The sequence below is a fragment of the Lycium ferocissimum genome, chromosome 5, assembly GCF_029784015.1.
Source record: "Lycium ferocissimum isolate CSIRO_LF1 chromosome 5, AGI_CSIRO_Lferr_CH_V1, whole genome shotgun sequence".
NCBI lineage: Eukaryota > Viridiplantae > Streptophyta > Magnoliopsida > Solanales > Solanaceae > Lycium > Lycium ferocissimum.
In genome coordinates, this window is record NC_081346.1 from 15,211,809 (window position 1) to 15,229,214 (window position 17,406).

General features: G+C 36.1%; 2 protein-coding genes across 2 annotated transcripts; one reads left to right on the forward strand and one right to left on the reverse strand.

The window, feature by feature from the left end:
- Positions 1-1,979: 1,979 nt before the first annotated feature.
- LOC132057590 (uncharacterized) lies at positions 1,980-2,558 on the reverse strand. The gene has a single exon (XM_059450219.1). The coding sequence runs from the start codon at positions 2,556-2,558 to the stop codon at positions 1,980-1,982; it is 579 nt and encodes a 192-aa protein (XP_059306202.1).
- Positions 2,559-9,755: 7,197 nt separating this feature from the next.
- LOC132056194 (sialyltransferase-like protein 2) lies at positions 9,756-16,953 on the forward strand. The gene is made up of 12 exons (XM_059448282.1): positions 9,756-9,971; positions 10,062-10,135; positions 12,025-12,114; positions 12,393-12,470; positions 12,649-12,749; positions 13,137-13,329; positions 13,409-13,499; positions 13,573-13,637; positions 15,157-15,311; positions 15,430-15,511; positions 16,046-16,155; positions 16,277-16,953. Exons 1-12 carry the CDS (start codon positions 9,884-9,886, stop codon positions 16,491-16,493), a joined length of 1,344 nt encoding a protein of 447 aa, XP_059304265.1. The 5' UTR covers positions 9,756-9,883; the 3' UTR covers positions 16,494-16,953.
- The last annotated feature ends 453 nt before the right edge of the window (positions 16,954-17,406 follow it).

The window sequence follows — 17,406 nt, forward strand, 5'->3', positions numbered from 1 at the left end:
CATCTACACCACATATGGCTATTTATAAGCCAAGTAAAACTTGCGCAAAAGAGTTTGCTACAGTACTGATGGCCACACGGCATCCACATATGCTACATTCCATTTATTCATGACACTCCCCCTTGGATGTCTATGTAAATAAAAAATTCTAGTGAAAGAAAAGTACTATACATAGTTATTTGTAATACACATTATTTGCTTTCATTAAAAACCTTACCAGAAAACCTGACAAAACTTTAAGGGAAAATAGTGCAACGCGTATTTAAGTTGAAACATCACTTAATGTCTCGAAGACGACGCATTCCAATCTTGTATATTAGCTTCTCAAATGCTGAGGTTGGTAATGCCTTAGTGAACAAATCTGCTAAGTTATCATTTGAGCGAACTTGTTGGACATCTATTTCACCCTTCTTTTGAAGACTATGAGTAAAAAAGAAGTTTGGTGAAATGTGTTTTGTTCTGTCTCCTTTAACGTAACCTCCTCTTAGTTGAGTTATGCATGCAAGATTATCTTCATATAATGTTGTCGAACATTCCTCTTCAAAGGAAGGCCACATGTTGTCTTTGGATTTGAAGTTATTGATCTCAACCAAATGCATTCTTGACTTGCTTCATGAATGGCTATTATCTATGATGTTTTAGCAATCATAGTTTGTTTTGTTGAATGCCATGATATAGCCGTACCTCCACATGTAAATAAATAGCCCGTCTAGGATCGACCTTTACGGATTAGACAAATATACTGCATCAACATAACCAATTAGTTGTGAATTTGATTCGTTTGAATAAAACAGTCCCACGTCAATGGTTCCTCGGAGGTATTTGAATATATGCTTAATACCATTCCAGTGTTTTCTTGTTGGGGAAGAAATAAATTAAGCTATAAGTACGAGAGAAAGTTTATCTGTCGAGAATTATTGGTAAGATACATTAATGCCCCAATTGCACTCATATATGGTATTTCAGTACCAACAAGTTCTTCATCATTTTCATAACGTTAAAATGGATCTTTATTAATATCAAGTGATCTCACAACCATTGTGGTACTCAATGAATGTGCTTTATCCATGTAAAATCTCTTTAAATTATTTTATAATATATGTTGATTGATGGACAAATATTCTATTTGTAAAATGCTCAATTTGTAGACAAGACAAAAATTTCGTCTTTCCAAGGTCTTTCATTTCAAATTCCTTTTTCAAACATTCTATCGCCTTCAAAGCTCTTCAAGAGTTCCAATAATATTCAAGTCATCAACATATACGGCTATTATAACAAATTCTGATCCAGACCTTCTCATAAAGACATAGGGACAAATTGGGTAATTTTTATAACCTTCTTTCAATAGGTATTTGCTAAGGCGATTATACTACATGCGCCCTGGTTTTTTTAATCCGTATAAAAATTCCTCTTTATTGAATAATTTTCCCGGGGAATCTTTATATGCTTCCGGCATTTTGAATCCTTGAGGGACTTTCATAAAAATATCATTATCCAGTGAGCCATATAAATAGGCCGTGACAACATTCATCAAATGCATATCAATTTTTTCATAAATTGCCAGATTTATAAGATATCTGAAGGTGATTTTATCCACCATAGGAGAATATGTCTCCATATAATCAATGTCAGGTCTTTGCGAAAATCCTTGTGCCACAAGTCTTGCTTTACATCTTACTACTTCATTTTTCTCATTTCGTTTTCGCACAAAAATCCATTTGTACCCCCACTGACTTTACACCTTGTGTGTTAAACTATCGGTCTTTCCAAGCGAAGCTAATTCAACTTGAATTGCATTTTTCCATTTTGTCCAATCATTTCTCTGTCTACATTCATCAACGTATTTTGGTTCAACATCCTCATTTTGTTGCATTATTTCATCAGCAACAATATAGGCAAAAACATTATCGACAATTATATCATTTCGATTTCATATTTTTCGTGAGGAGACATAACTTATTGAGATCTCTTTATTTTCATTATTTTTCAGGTACCTGAACCTCTTCCGAGGTTTTATTAGTTGTTATGTCTCGTTGCTCTTCTTGAGCAACCGCCTCCATATAATTATCATTTTGATTATTTGCTCTTTTTCTTTTTCGAGGATTTTTATCTTTTGAATCGATTGGTCTACCATGTTTTAATTGTGGTTTAGACTCATTTGCCTTAATTGATTGTCCTATCAGGACATCTACTCTAATTGGAGCATTAGCAGCTAGAATATGAGATTTGGTAATCCTTGATAGGTCAGTGAATGCATCTGGCAATTGATTTGCAGTATTTTGCAAACAGATTATCTTTTGAACTTCTTGTTCACATTGATTTGTACGAGGATCTAAATGAGATAGTGATAATGCATTCCAATCTATCTCATTTTTCAGCTGCTTATTTTCTCCCCCTAATGCTGGATATATTGATTCATCAAAATGGCAATCAACAAATCTTGCCATAAATAAATCTCCACCATAGGTTCCAAATATTTTGTAATGAAGGAGATTCATACCAACATATATCCCCAACCTTCTTTGGGGACTTGTTTTTGTGCTTTGTGATGGAGCCATTGGAACACATACCGCACATGCAAATATTCGTATGGGAAATATTCGGCTCATAACCAAAAGCCAATTGTAATGGGGAGACTTTATGATAACTTGTAGGCCTAATCCACACAAGAGGGATTATTTGCATGCAAATGTTTTGTGACCCCATACCGAAAAGGGAAGTTTTGTTCTCATAAGCATTGGTCTAGCGCTAATTGGAGGCGTTTGATTAATGATTTCGCTAGACCATTTTGAGTATGAACATGAGCAATCGGATGCTGATCAACTGTTATCCCAGTTGATATACAATAATCATTAAAAGCTTGGGATGTAAACTCACCAGTATTATCGAGGTGAATTGTCTTAATCGCATAATCTGGAAATTGTACGCTTAATCTTATTATTTGAGCAAGTAAACTCGCAAATGCCAAATTGCGAGTTGATAACAAACACACATGTGACCATCTTGTAGATGTATCTATTAAAACCATATAATATTTAAATGGTCCACATGGTGGGTGAATGGACCCACATATATCACCTTGTATACGTTCCAAAAATGCAGGGGATTTAACCCAACTTTAATTGTTGATGGTCAAGTAATTAATTTGCCTTCAGAACATTCACCACAAGAGAATTTCTTGAATTGAAGAATCTTCACGGTTCTTCAAAGAGTGCCCTATGAATTCTCTTATTTTGCGCATCATATTAGAACCGGGATGACCCAAGCGGTCATGCCAAATAATAAAATCATTTGAATTAGCAAACTTTTGGTTTACTATGGCATGTGTTTCAACCATGCTTATACTTGTGTTGTATAAACCGGAAGAAAGGGCGGGTAACTTTTCTAGCACATAGTTCTTACCTGACATCATTCTAGTAATATAAAGATATTCAATCTTTTCATCATTTGTAGTCTCAATATGATAGCCATTTTGGCGAATGTCTTTGAAACTCAGTAAGTTTCTTTGAGACTTACTACAATATAATGCTTCATTAATTGCCAAATTTGTTCCTCCGAATAATAATAAATTAGCTTTTCCAGAGCCTTCAATTAATCTCGTACTTCCAGATATTGTATTAACATTGGCTTCTTTCATTACCAAATAAGAGAAGTATTTCTTATCTCTTAAAATTGTGTGTGTTGTAGCACTATCCATAAGACATACTAGATGATGAAAGCCCGTGCTAGCACGGGCCCAACACAAAAAATAGTAGCACACTTTTTTTTTTATTCTGTCTAAAAAAAAAAGAATGATATTTTTATGTTTAGAAATCATTTAACTTGAAACTTCCCCTTTTATCTTTAATGAAATGATTTAAATCCACACAAATATCTATGACTTGTTTTAGATCATAAGTTTCAAAGATCTTTCTTTTATTTTTTAAACTTCGTGCCTAGTCAAACTATGTCACATAAATTAGGACAGAGAGAGTACCTTTTAGTAATATAATTATGGAATTTTTATTATAGAAAGTATAATTCAATAAATTGAAAATATCAATAAATTATTTTACTTAGTCTCTTCTCCCATATATGAATTTCCTGGTTTGGTTCTCCAATTGAAAGATTTGAAATACACTTCTCCTACCGAGTTTCATGCCATCGTCTCTTTCCTTCTACTCAACACCGAAAATGCTTTCATGTCGGATTTGTTATAGTCTTAAATTTTTAAGTATAGACCAACTTTACTATTTTAAGAAAATATGTGTATACGTTTCTTGATAGTTGACATTTCGCCTTTTTGATGTCATTCCTCATTATTTGTGTGAGACGTATGTGTCTAAACTGTTACACCTCGGAAAATTTCATGTCATTGTGCGGTGAATAGACCAATGTAAGGTAAGGTGTATATGATGTCCCTACTAGTAAGAAGGGATACTTAATGATTCTAATTAGGATTCCAAAGACGTTTGGGGAAAAAGAGAAGAAAGTTTGTTGGAGAAAGTTAAAGTAGAGAATATCTTACCCCGAATACAATGTACCAACAGGTATTCCTGGTGATTTATGGGGTCAGAAGTCGAACGGGTCGAATTGGCGAAATCTAAGGATTCGAAAGAAATTATTGAACGGTCATGTTTAGATGGGCCGTCGACACGTCGACGGACCGTCACTGTGCATCGTCAACATGTTCCTACAGACTGAGATTTGTAGGCGCAATTCGACGGGTCAAGTCGACGGGACCGTCGACCCGACCGTCAACATGTTTCTGCAATCAGAGATTCTCAGATGTTATTCCTCATTATTTGTGTGAGACGTATGTGTCTAAACTGTTACACCTCGGAAATTTCATGTCGTTGTGCGGTGAATAGGCCAACTTAAGTTAACGTGTATATGATGTCCCTACTAGTAAGAAGGGATACTTAATGATTCTAATTAAAATTCCAAAGACGTTTGGGGAAAAAGAGAAGAAAGTTTGTTGGAGAAAGTTAAAGTAGAGAATATCTTACCCCGAATACAATGTACCAACAGGTATTCCTGGTGATTTATGGGGTCAGAAGTCGAACGGGTCAAATTGGCGAAACACTCGAACGGATTCCAGGGGAATGCGACACCAGCCGTTCGACGGACCGTCCTTGTGCATCGTCAACGTTTCCTACGTGAGATTTGCAGGCGCAATTCGACGGGTCAAGTCGACGGATCGTCGACGGGACCGTCGACCCGACCGTCAACATGTTTCTGCAATCAGAGATTCTCAGGTGTAAGTCGACAAAGTAAGTCGACGGACCGTCGACACGTCGACGGGTCGTCAACCCGCTTCTCTGGAGCTTTTCAGTTTCACCTATAAATAGACGAGTTATGATCCTAATTTTCAGATTTCAGTCTCTCTCTAAGTCTTGAAGGTTCTAGAAAAATTCTCTCATCATACCATCATATATCCAAGGGAAATCAAGGAGTAAACACCAAGAATTAGTAGAATCAAATGCGAGGATACTATCTAGGGTTTGTGTAAACCAAGAATCTCTTTGGTGTTGAAGGGGGTTTTCTCCATTGTATTTACATCCAAAGTCCATTCCTACATCATCAAAGGTAAGTTTTATGCTCAAATCATGTTATTAAGAATATTGAGTACAAATATGGAAATAAAGGATACTCTTGAATAATGACTTGACTTGAATAATAGTTCTTGACATGTTACGAGTACAATCTTGTGTTGAATAATACAAATGATGTTAAAGGAGTATTATATGAGAATGAATATGAAGTTGTATTATTGGTATGGTTATGGATGATTTTGAAGATGGATTTAAGAAGTAAACAATATTTAACTTGAAGAATTTGTTGATTATGTTATCATGGGTGTTCTTATTGATGTTTGAGGGTTATCTTATTTATGGAAGAAGTTGTCGAAACGAAGGAAATGTCATCAAATTGTCATTAACTCTTAGTTACTCTAGCTTAAGCTTAAGTATATTTCCGGTTGTCTATTCTGGTTGTCTAATCTTAGTACAAATTCTCTTGAAGGTAGACTCGCGAGCTCAAAAGGCAAGCAAGTAGGCAATAGAGTTACAAAGACAAAAAGGTATGTAAGGCTAGCCCTTCCTTCAAGGCATAATTCTTATAGATTGTGATTTCTTTCCGAAAATTCTCATGACCTTCTTACATCCCAAAAGATGAAAGCTAAAGAGCATTAAGAGTTTCCTACGAGATAGAGATGGGATATGTTCTATGATAATGATGCTTTCATAAGTTTGATAGTCCTATTTTATGATTTCAATGTTACCCTCTTGTTGTTGTCTCACATCATGATATAGCTCTCCGGGGTGAGTATGCCGATGATGATTATTCCATAATGTAATTGGAGGTTCCCGACCTCGCTCCGGTGAGTTATAACTTTTACTTGAGCTCCCGTGCATGCCTGTATTATGTGTGTGTATGATTACACCGCTATGTGGCCGGGCGGTCACTACATACGGGAGGTCGTAAATGATGATGATTACACCGTGTCTGGATGGCATGGGCGTACACACTTAGTGGGCAACTTTTTGAGAGAAGTTTACCCCGACGCGAGCTAATGATGATCACACCGTACCCATATGGTCAAAATGAACCAACATATGCATACATGATTGTTGTATTGGTATAAGTTAGCATGCATGATTCTGCCTCAAGGGGCAAGCAGTTACAGTGATCTTCTCTTCTTATGCTTTATATATTTTTTTATTATGTTACCATGCATGCCTTACATACACAGTACATTATTCGTACTGACGTCTTTTTCCTTTTGGACGCTGTATTCATGCCCACAGGTAGACAGGGGGACGGTCCAGATCCTTAGGAGCCAGATCAGCTTGCACAGGAGCACTTCCCTACTCCGGAGGTGCCATTTGTTGATACATTCTCTTGTGTACATATTTGGGTATAACGGGGTCCTGTCCCGTCCTTATGTTTCGCTTCTGAAGTTAGGCTCGTATACGTATGTGTGGGTAGTAGTATATATTTAAATACATCGTTGTTTAATTTTGTATATCATTTTTGCGGCCGTGAGGGCTTATGTATATATATTTGTATAGCCTTGAGATTGTGTGTGTCTAAATGATGATTAGCATAATGAGTGGTGCTCGGTGGTCGGCTTGTTACCGTGGCATGGCCCCCTATCGGGTCGTGACATAAAACTATACCCAAAGGTATAAGTTTTAAATCTTTTGGTTTTATGACTTCTTTTAGCGGTTTGTGTTCAATTTAAATCGTTATTTTTTTCCGAATTTATAATTTAAATTTTCTCTAAAAAATGAAAACCATTTTACGAACCTATTATCATTATTTAAATGTCCTTTTTTTGTCGAATTGTACTCTACTTCTTGGACTTTTATTTTATTTTTATTTTTAAATTGTCTCCTACTTCTTCACGTGGACCCCACCTTAATTTTTTTTATTTCTACTATTATAGAAGACGTAGCCCCACCTTAATTTTTTTTAATTTACTATTATAGATCAATTTAAATTGTTATTTCTTTTCCCCGAATTTCTATTTTTTTAAATTTTCTAAAGCGTCACTTTTTTACCATTTTCTGAACTTATTATCATTCTTTAAATGTCCTATATTTTTTTTTTGTTGCAATTGTCTCCAACTTCTTCTCGTGGACCCCATATATTTTTTTTTTTGCAATTGTCTCCTACTTCTTCACGTGGATCCACCTTATTATTTTTTTTTGGCAATTGTCTCCTAATTATTCACGTGGACCCCACCTTAATTTTTTAAAAAAATATTTCTCCTATTATAAAAGAGTGGGCCCCATCTTAATTTTTTTTAATTTCTACTATTATAGAAGAGTGGGCCCCACCTTTTTAAAAAAAAAAATTTACTTCTTCTGTTCTAGAAGAGTGGGTAGACGACGATCCAACCCACTCTTCTATTCTAGAAGAGTGGCTGGACGACGATCCAACCCACTCTTCTCATATAGTAGAAATATCATCGTAAATCGTAATTGATCTTGGGTCCAACTGATGATTGGGGAGATTTTCATATTCTTCATAAAAATAAAAGGTACATTATAAGAAATGTGAAAACAAACAACTTTAAGAGATTGCACTAGAAATGTAGAAACTAGTAAGACATGATGTTTTAGGAAATACATTTAAGAAAAACAAACTAGTGACAAACATAAAAGTAAGCAACTACTTTTCTCACAATACTATTCCCCAGTGAGGTGATCGGTTCTTTTTGGTCAATATCATCACGAAGTCTTGAAAACCTCTAAATGAGTAATAATTGAGAGGCTTTTAAAATCATCATCTTTATAAACAAGATTTGCTTCAATAGCATCATGTTTATTTGAGGAGGCTAATTCATCATTATTAAACCACGTTATTTTTGCCTCCTTCGAGATTGATAAATCTTGACAAAATGATCGGTAGTATGACAAACACGTGTTGTAATGACCTTTCATCCTCACGTGGCACATATTAACTTTAATTCAAGATTATTTTGAGAACCACTTATTGGTCTTTTGTTAATTCTCACCATTGACGATAATTATGACGTCTCTTTCACGTTCACGTAAATAAGCACAGAATTATTTTGCCTTCTTTAATTAAGGTATAAAGTAATTAAAATCGGAATGGAGCGACAATCGATCAATTCATGATTTTTCATTAATAGAGTATTATCGATACGCTCGACCCACAAAGAGGCATGAAATTAAACCAACATACTTTTGAACCCACTTTTCACGGTATTACTTAATAACACATTTGAAGCATGAAAAGTGGTAAAAAAAATTCTCTAAAATTCTCTAGTAAGTGTTCATTAATGCTAGTTTCTCCACACAATTTTAATACTGAACTCACTTGATGGATAAATCGAATTATAATCAGTCACAATTTTAAAATCTTAAAGCCGAAGATGCATCTAGTCATATAATGTGAAAAATTGATTTAGGTGTTCATGTCGGTCGTTTAAATTATTCCACAATTCAAGTTGATCTTTCGCAGTTAAATATTTAGTTTTTCCTTCATGGAGATGATGACGAAGGAAAATCATAGCCTTGGCTTTATCTTGACTTGATGTTTTATTTCCTTGTTTAATAGTATACCCAAGACCTTTAGCGTCAAGGTGAATTTCAGCATCAAAGACCCATGATAAATAATTCTTCCGGTAATGTCAAGTGTCACAGATTCAAGTTTTGATAAATTTGACATGATGAAAGCTGAAGCAGAAACTCAAAAATTACTTTTAGAAGATTGAAATATGTGAATCTTGATAACTTGATAAAATAATATCGAGTACTAGAATTACAGAAAAACAATAAAGGCATTAAGTGAGCGACACGACCGTAGAACTATTTCTTTTCTTTTACTATTTTTGGGATGTATTTTCATCTACACCACATATGGCTATTTATAAGCCAACTAAAACTTGGGCAAAAGAGTTTGCTACGGTACTGATGGCCACATGGCATCCACATATGCTATTCACCATTTATTCATAATAACAAGATTAATTTTGTACATTCCATGACTCCCAATTGTAAAAGAGTAGAATTCCATATATTGACAATTTCTCTGTGGTCTAAAATAGAATAGTAGTATTTCAATGGGGCAGTAGAAGGAATATTGCAAAGTTTATGAGCCTAAACTAAGAAAAAATAAGCTGAATTGACTGGAAGACACGTTTTTTAACTTGATTTTGTGAAAGAATTTTTTCCATTTTAAAAGAAAAAAAAAGCGAAGCTGCCAGTGCATCACTGAATTGAGAGCGAAAAATTAAAAACAGTTCAATTTCCTCTTCCAGATCTAACGCTCACCATATTCACATACACACTCACCTAAAAGAAAGCAATCATATCATTGAATGATAAATTGCTAGAAAATTGGCTAAGTAGTGTAATATATATAGATTTAGATGAAGCTACTGAAGCTTGCATTTGCAGTTGCTTTGGCCTCTGGATTTGGAGCTATTCTCATCTACATCGCTGGTCTTTCCACTCCAAGTACGCCTACATTATTTATTTATTAGGACTGAAAGAGAGAAAAATAAAATTACTATTTATTGATATGTTTTCTTTGTTATTTGTTTGTAGATGGATCATATCATATATCAGATGAGGATTTGGAGGCATTACAGTCTCTACAATCTGGTTTCCAAAAGTGCGTGGTAAGTTGGATTTGTGGTGTTCTCGTTGCTCTAATTAACTAAGCTCTGATTTGCCTAATGTATAGGTTAATATGTATTTTTCGTGCACTTTTTTTAGTTACTGCTTTTGTGGAGACGCTAGAAAATGAAGGTATCTTAGGCTTGATTTGTATATTTCTGTTTATTACTGCCATTGATAAATATCATTACTGTTTAGTTACTGGTGGCTTGGATCTCGGGACGTTAAATCTTAGTCTGTAATCTTATCTAGCATAGCTAAACTTCTCTGATTAAACGTCCACCAGTGTTGTCAAAGGCGCGCTTAAGCCCTGAAACGAGGCTCAGAAAATGTTGAGCGCTTCGCGTCGCTTAATGTGCGCTTTGGTGTCGTCATCAAGGCTCTAAGACATACCTTTCATTGGCAATGAGCGGTTCCTTAAAAGGCTACACTAAATGTTGATATTTCACTTTGCTGTTTTTTTTTTCAATTTCGTCTTCCATATATTTGTTATTCGTGCTTATAATTATTAGTCTTGGAATAAACATATATATATTTGTATTTTTTCTCCATTTGCGCCTTTTTTCATTAAAGCCCACGCTTTATTTGAGCTTTGCGCTTAAAGCCCCAATAGACCGTAGAGCTTTTTTGCGTTTTTTGTAGCTTGCTTTTCGTACCGTGGGGTAATGTTGGTTAAGCTTTGATCGGCATTTTTTACCTCTGTATCGTTAGTTTAGAGATGTCGGTAGCATTTCTTTTTTGATTAAGCATATGGAATAGCATTCTTCATAAGTTTAAGATGAAAGCTGAAGAATATGTTCTTGCTAAGTAAGCAAAAGTTTTCATTAATGCCCAAAATCCACACACTAAGGCAACCTGTCAATACAAAAGAGATCCAAATCTTTACAATCAGCTTTCCTATAACAAGTGTATGAAATCTACCAGGCTATTCTCATGATACATAATGCAATGTACACCAGAGAGCTAACATACTAAGCCACTTCAACTTAAAAGCATGTACAGTCGCAGGCTTTCCTTAAAAATATCTAAAGTTTTATTCCACAAAACCCAAGCAATGCAGGCTGGTAATCTTCCTCCACATCCCTTCAACTCGTATCTGAACTTAGGACCATACCTGCAACAGAGTAAGTTTTCAAGTGACCTAGGCAACACCAATTCAACTCCAATAATTTCAGAAAGCGTACCCAAAATTGGGCTGCCACTGGGCAATGAGAAAGAGGTGTTCACTGTCCATTTATATGCTCCACGTAGCATTTGCTGCATAATTTGCAGTCCCCTCCTCTGCAAGTTCCTTTGTGTCAAGCAGGTATCATGCACCATTAACCAACCGAAGCAAGCCAATTTATGAGGGCCATTAGTCTTCCATATCATTTTCCACACCCATTATAAATCTGAGTCCAGCGGTGATGAGGCTTTGGTAGCAAGACTTCATAGTGAACCTTGCACTACTGATAGCAGTCCAGGCCAGTGAATCAGGTTCGTCTGAGAGTGCACTAACCTGCTCCAAATCTTGTAGCTATGCTCTCCGTTTTTCAATGAACGTATTCCTTCGAAAACTAACAGTCTGGTCATTCCAAGTTCTGCACTGAGCAATAGTTGCTTCTCTCTCTGCTGCAAAGCTAAACAGATCTGCGTACTTCAGGTTCAGGGGAAGTTGAAAAAGATTAAGTATACTATTCTGTGCATAGTTTTCATAGTTATGCTTATTCCCCTTGGCGACTTCAGCTACAAAAATAGTGAGGATTTACTTTGTTCTGGTTATTGTGTTTATGGTTTATATGTAATGACTGAAAGGAGATTACTGTACTTTAGCTATTAGATCTTTAAGACTGGTTGAACGCATATCTCATCCTACATGTTTGTTGTATTAGCTAACTGGAAAGTGATGCAGAGTGCAAATGGGTTAGGTTTACAAGCTGCAAGTGGCAGGGACTACTGTGAGGTTATAATGAAGTTTCCCAGTGAAACAGTACCAAAGTGGGTAAGTTTTTTGTTTGTGCACTGCACCCCCACCCCACCCCCCACCTCCCCTTCTTTCCGTAAAGGTAACATAGGGCAACTGTCTTGGCTACCATGGTAGTTTAATCTTCATCATCATTCAAAGCATGACACATAAATCGCCTAATTCTCTTTCTTGCACGCGCACTTGATTTCCCTCTCACGCGATACTTATTTCACAAAATTGGACACTCTCAAATTTGTCGTTGAATATCCTCACCTAGTACCTAACCACCTTTTTTTTGGTTTCACATATAATAGAAAGATCCAAAAACTGGAGAACTTGAGGGCTTGTCATATGAACTGAACTTATGTGAAGCTGTGGCTACTTGGGAACAGGTCAGTAAGTTTTTCACATGAACTGGATTTAATTTATACTATTTGTGATATTATTGAAATTAAGATGTTCTGTTTCTCTGATTAGAGCATTTGCTTGATGCTGGCTTACCTAAAGTTTACAGCTCCTGTATTATTTTACATACTACAATTGATTTAAATACAGTGGGATGATTGCTAGGTGAGGAACAGCACCACAGTACTCACGAAGGAGTACATTGATGCCCTACCAAATGGATGGGAGGACTATGCATGGAGAAGGATTAATAAGGGAGTACTTCTGTAAGTGTGATCTCACTCTTGACCATATGGTTGTCGATATTGTTGGTACTATCACAGTCCTTAATTAAATATATAAGTGCATAATTAGCTGCATAACCATGATTGGTGTGATTAACTTTTGCTTCTCAAAGACAAATGTCGACAGTCACTTAACTATGTTGATTGTTGCTTGCTTTTTGATGTAATATAACCGAAATATTCTATTTGATCTTACAGCAGTGCGAAATATGTACTTTTTATATCGTATGGTTGTTACCTCTTAATGCTCATAAAATTTCTTCAATCTTTCATGAAGAATTTTACAATTAGCGTGAACTTCAACTTCCTGTAACTAAAAAATCTGGGAGGTTTGCTGATCTTTGTGGACGTATCACTTTTCTGGTGCAGGAACCGATGTGAAAATAGAACTCTTTGCATGGAGAAGCTCTCTCTAGTACTTCCAGAAAGACCACCATTGTTTCCAAGACAGTATGGTCGATGTGCTGTTATTGGCAACTCAGGAGATCTTCTTAAAACAAAATTTGGTGATGAGATTGATAGCTATGAAGCTGTTTTCAGGGAAAATGGAGCACCGATACAGGTTTTGCAATCTGATCAACTTCTCCTTTTCACTTGACTTTGTGTACCCCTAACACCTCCCTTCTTTATTGTTTTCACAGAACTACACAGAATTTGTGGGCTCAAAAAGTACATTTCGCCTCCTTAATAGGGGTTCTGCTAAAGCTCTTGACAAAGTAGCAGAGTTGTATGGTATTGGCACAATTACCACTTGTTGTAGGATTTGATCTTTTATTACATCATGCTAATATCTTAAATTCTACAGAAAGAGGAAAGGAAGTGTTGATAGTCAAAACAACTATACATGATATCATGAACAAGATGATTCGGGTGAGTACTTTCTTCTGCATTTGATATGCACGGACTAGCAAAATACATCATTGTTTTGCATGATGTGTATTAACATAGACTATAATAAAGAACTATCTAACAGTGTAGGAAGTAAGAATTTGTTCCATGAAATTTTAATATCTGTTCTGGATCGTGGTGCACTTAACAAACCCATGGCCAAAGGTCACCAGCATGGCGATCCATGTTCATATGATAATGGTTAACTACTATACCCAATATTGTTCTTTTTTTTTTTTTGGGGGTGCGGGGGGTGGAGGTTGGGTGAACTTGCTTAGAAGATTCGATGCATTTGCAACTTTACTTTATAGTGCCCTAATATTAATATTTTACATGGTGATACTTCTCATTGTTGGGTCATTTGTACTATTGTTAAAACTTTGATCTGTCAAAGTAACTAACATGGTCTTCCCTAGTGTCTTCACCTCACTTTATCTTTCTACATGTTAGTGCACACCTACTGACTTAATTATCATTTCACTTAAAATGTTTGCATTTTTGTATTTAATAAGATAATCCGAAATATTAAAGTGGTGCCACTCAAGCCTGCCCGATTAGCTGGTTTTCAAGAACAGATGTGCCTTTCCTCTATTTAATGCATATTACATGTTACTCTCTTTAGAAGATCATCTTTTACCTTAACCCCAAAAACCACAGTTTTCCTAGCATGCATCGCAAATACCTTCAGCATACACTAATATGAAGGAGCTTTCCTCTTTTGCGTAATATGGAGATATGGTTTCCTGTTCCTTTCTCTCTTCTTTTTGTAGGAATTAATTGAGAGATCAGCTTCTGCAATCCTTTTGCCTGTGAATTTGATTTTAATTTCAAGGTGCAAGGACATTCATACTTACTATAAGAGGAAAAAATTGGAAAAGAAATTAAGAGAGGGATATTAGAGTTCCAATCATTTGACTGAATCTTGGTAGGATTAGATATGTTATATGGTTAAAGGAAAGAAGACAACGGGTCAAATGGAATGTTTAGATTTGCATTATTTTGGAACTGAGAGTGTCATGCATGTTGCATATAACTATGTCTCTAATGTAGAATGGTAAGTGGTAACACCAGTATAATCATAACAGACTGTAAATCCCAAGCTGACTTGTGTGCTTTTGGTTTGGGAAGGGCTATAACTAAGCCAAATCTTGGTGAGTTATTTCTGATCTCTAGTTTGGGAAGACCTTTTCCCTTTCGAAACGAAATAAAAACCAGAGTATTGGTTTTGTTGTCTGTATACCTGAGATAGTTTCTGGATTATGTGCTGCTTGTTATTCTATAGCTAATGTATCTGACTCCCAAGTGCCTTCTCCAAACTCGATATATCTTTGGCCATGAGATGCAATTAAATTGTTTCTCAGGCAGACTGGAAATTATTTATTTACACATATATCCTCTTGTTGGAAGATTCTCAACCCCGTATTTCTGCATCAATAAGGTTGTTTCAGGCAGACTGGAAATTATTTATTTACACCTTCCTCTTTGGTATGTCTTTCTGTAGGAAGTTCCCATTCTCAACAAAGTATATCTTATGTTGGGTGCATCCTTTGGTTCAGCAGCAAAAGGAACTGGACTGAAGGCTCTAGAATTTGCCCTCTCCATCTGTGACACTGTCGACATGTATGGTTTTACAGTTGATCCAGGCTATAAAGAATGGTAAAATGAAGCTAAAACAACTTATGCCAGATATTCTTTGTTCTAAATATTTCTAGAACATAGTCATCACATCTTCCCTTCCTGCATACCTGATCAGAAAGTCTTCATATCATCACAGGACCAGGTACTTTTCAGAGTCTCGGCAAGGTCATACACCTCTGCAAGGAAGGGCATACTATCAAATGATGGAGTGCCTAGGGGTTAGTTATAACTACTTCTATAAAGATGCTAATCTGTTTCTTTTTCCCCAAATGATGAGGGCCTTCATTCCTGTTGCAATATTTCATTATCATTACTTAAGTTGTTTTGATAAGTCTAAGGGGAGGGAAATTAGCCATACTAGGTACATAGTATCATTAACCACGTACTTGAATTGTAAAAGAAGAAAGTAAGCACACTTATCACTAAAGAGAGAGCATGGAGATCACAGATTCTCCAGTAACACACACTCAGAAGTACAGACCCAGCAGATACAACCTGGAGAAACATTTACACAATACTCCTGAAATAGGCAACAGGTACTTGAGACATCTACACCATACTCCTAAAATAGAAACAACTAGAAACATTTAGACCATACTCCTTATATAGAAGCTTGAAAACAGTCATAGGACAACTAGTAATACACCACTTGGATGCTTCCTCTTCCAGCTGTTGTTACTTTTTCTCTTTTAGCGTATAAGAACGTTCTTCATTAATATATTGCAAATCTAACATTTATCAATTTTTTAAAGCTTATTAAAATCCATTCCCCAATGCGAGCCGATCCAGATCGTGTTGTGAAGTGGTTACCCAGCCGCAGCACAATCACTGCTGCCCGAATTGCATCAGAGAAATTGCTCAGGTAAATGACTCTTTTTCCTGCTGTGGAAATAACTTTTAATGTCCACATCCAAATGTCGTTTCAAGTTTCTTTGTTCAGATTGTTTACCAATCTTGTTTAAACTCGGTTTGCATGTCCGTAGGAGGGTTGGAGCTGGATCAACCAATCTTTTGGCTACATGTTCCATAATCAAGAAGCAACAGAAAGGAAATGATGTGGACATGTCAAACCTTAGAAAAGCAGCTGTTGAACATCACAAATATGTAAAAGGCACTACAATGTATCCTTTGGAGCACAATCCAGGACATGGCCAACTCTGCACAGTTCCCAACAAGTTGATAGTCAGAAAACTGAACTAACATGAATTCATTAGACCAGGTTTCAGGGTTATGCTGTGAAAAGCCTTGCGTTCATTGGGAAGATGGTCTGCTAACTTTATCTTTTGGTGCATTTTTTGACCACTCCGGTGTCTTCAGAATTTGCGTGCTTGACACCTGAATGTTTCGCCCAAAGTTGGTTTAAGCCTTGTTGACAAAGGCACGTGCAAGGTTAAGGTGGTTCTTACCAAATTATACGGGGGAGTTTTCTTTTAGTTTATGTATTCTTTTGGCGGCTTGTATGGGACTAAGATTTTTGCTTTAAGTTTGGCCCTTTCAAATGTATATCAGCAACCATCTCTCATCTTGTGTTGGTGGTTTTAGCATGAAATGAAGAAGTCAAGCAGTAATTGACATCAGTTATGGATTAGAAAATTTTGGGGTCTCTGTCCATTGAATCGATGGTATCATTCAGCAACAAAATTTCATCTTGAGACATGAAGTTCTTTTTTTTTTTTTTTTGGGTACTTTTTCGGTCTTTTCTTTCCCCTTAGTCTTTTTCAGAACATACATAGTTGGAGTTCTTGAATTTATTTTCAATAAGCAGCAATGGCTCATAGCACTTCTGACGTATATAGTTGGAAAATATCCGATATCCTGTTCTGAATAAGAAGCCAGTTATATGATACAGTACTTCCTAACTTACCCCGTCGACGTTATCTGGCGAGATAGTATTTACGTCCTCGCAAAGTCGATTCTTACATTTCTTTGCAAAAGAACTTAACTACTTCAGGCTGTGGGTCCCTTTATTCTTTGTTTTTATAATAGGCAAAATTCATCCAATAAATCAGGAGATTTGGTGTCCTATTCCTTCATCGAGCTGAAATGCTATCACAAACACCGAGTCCATAAACGCTTGGGAAGTGAAAGCTAAACCAGAGAATATTCATGATAC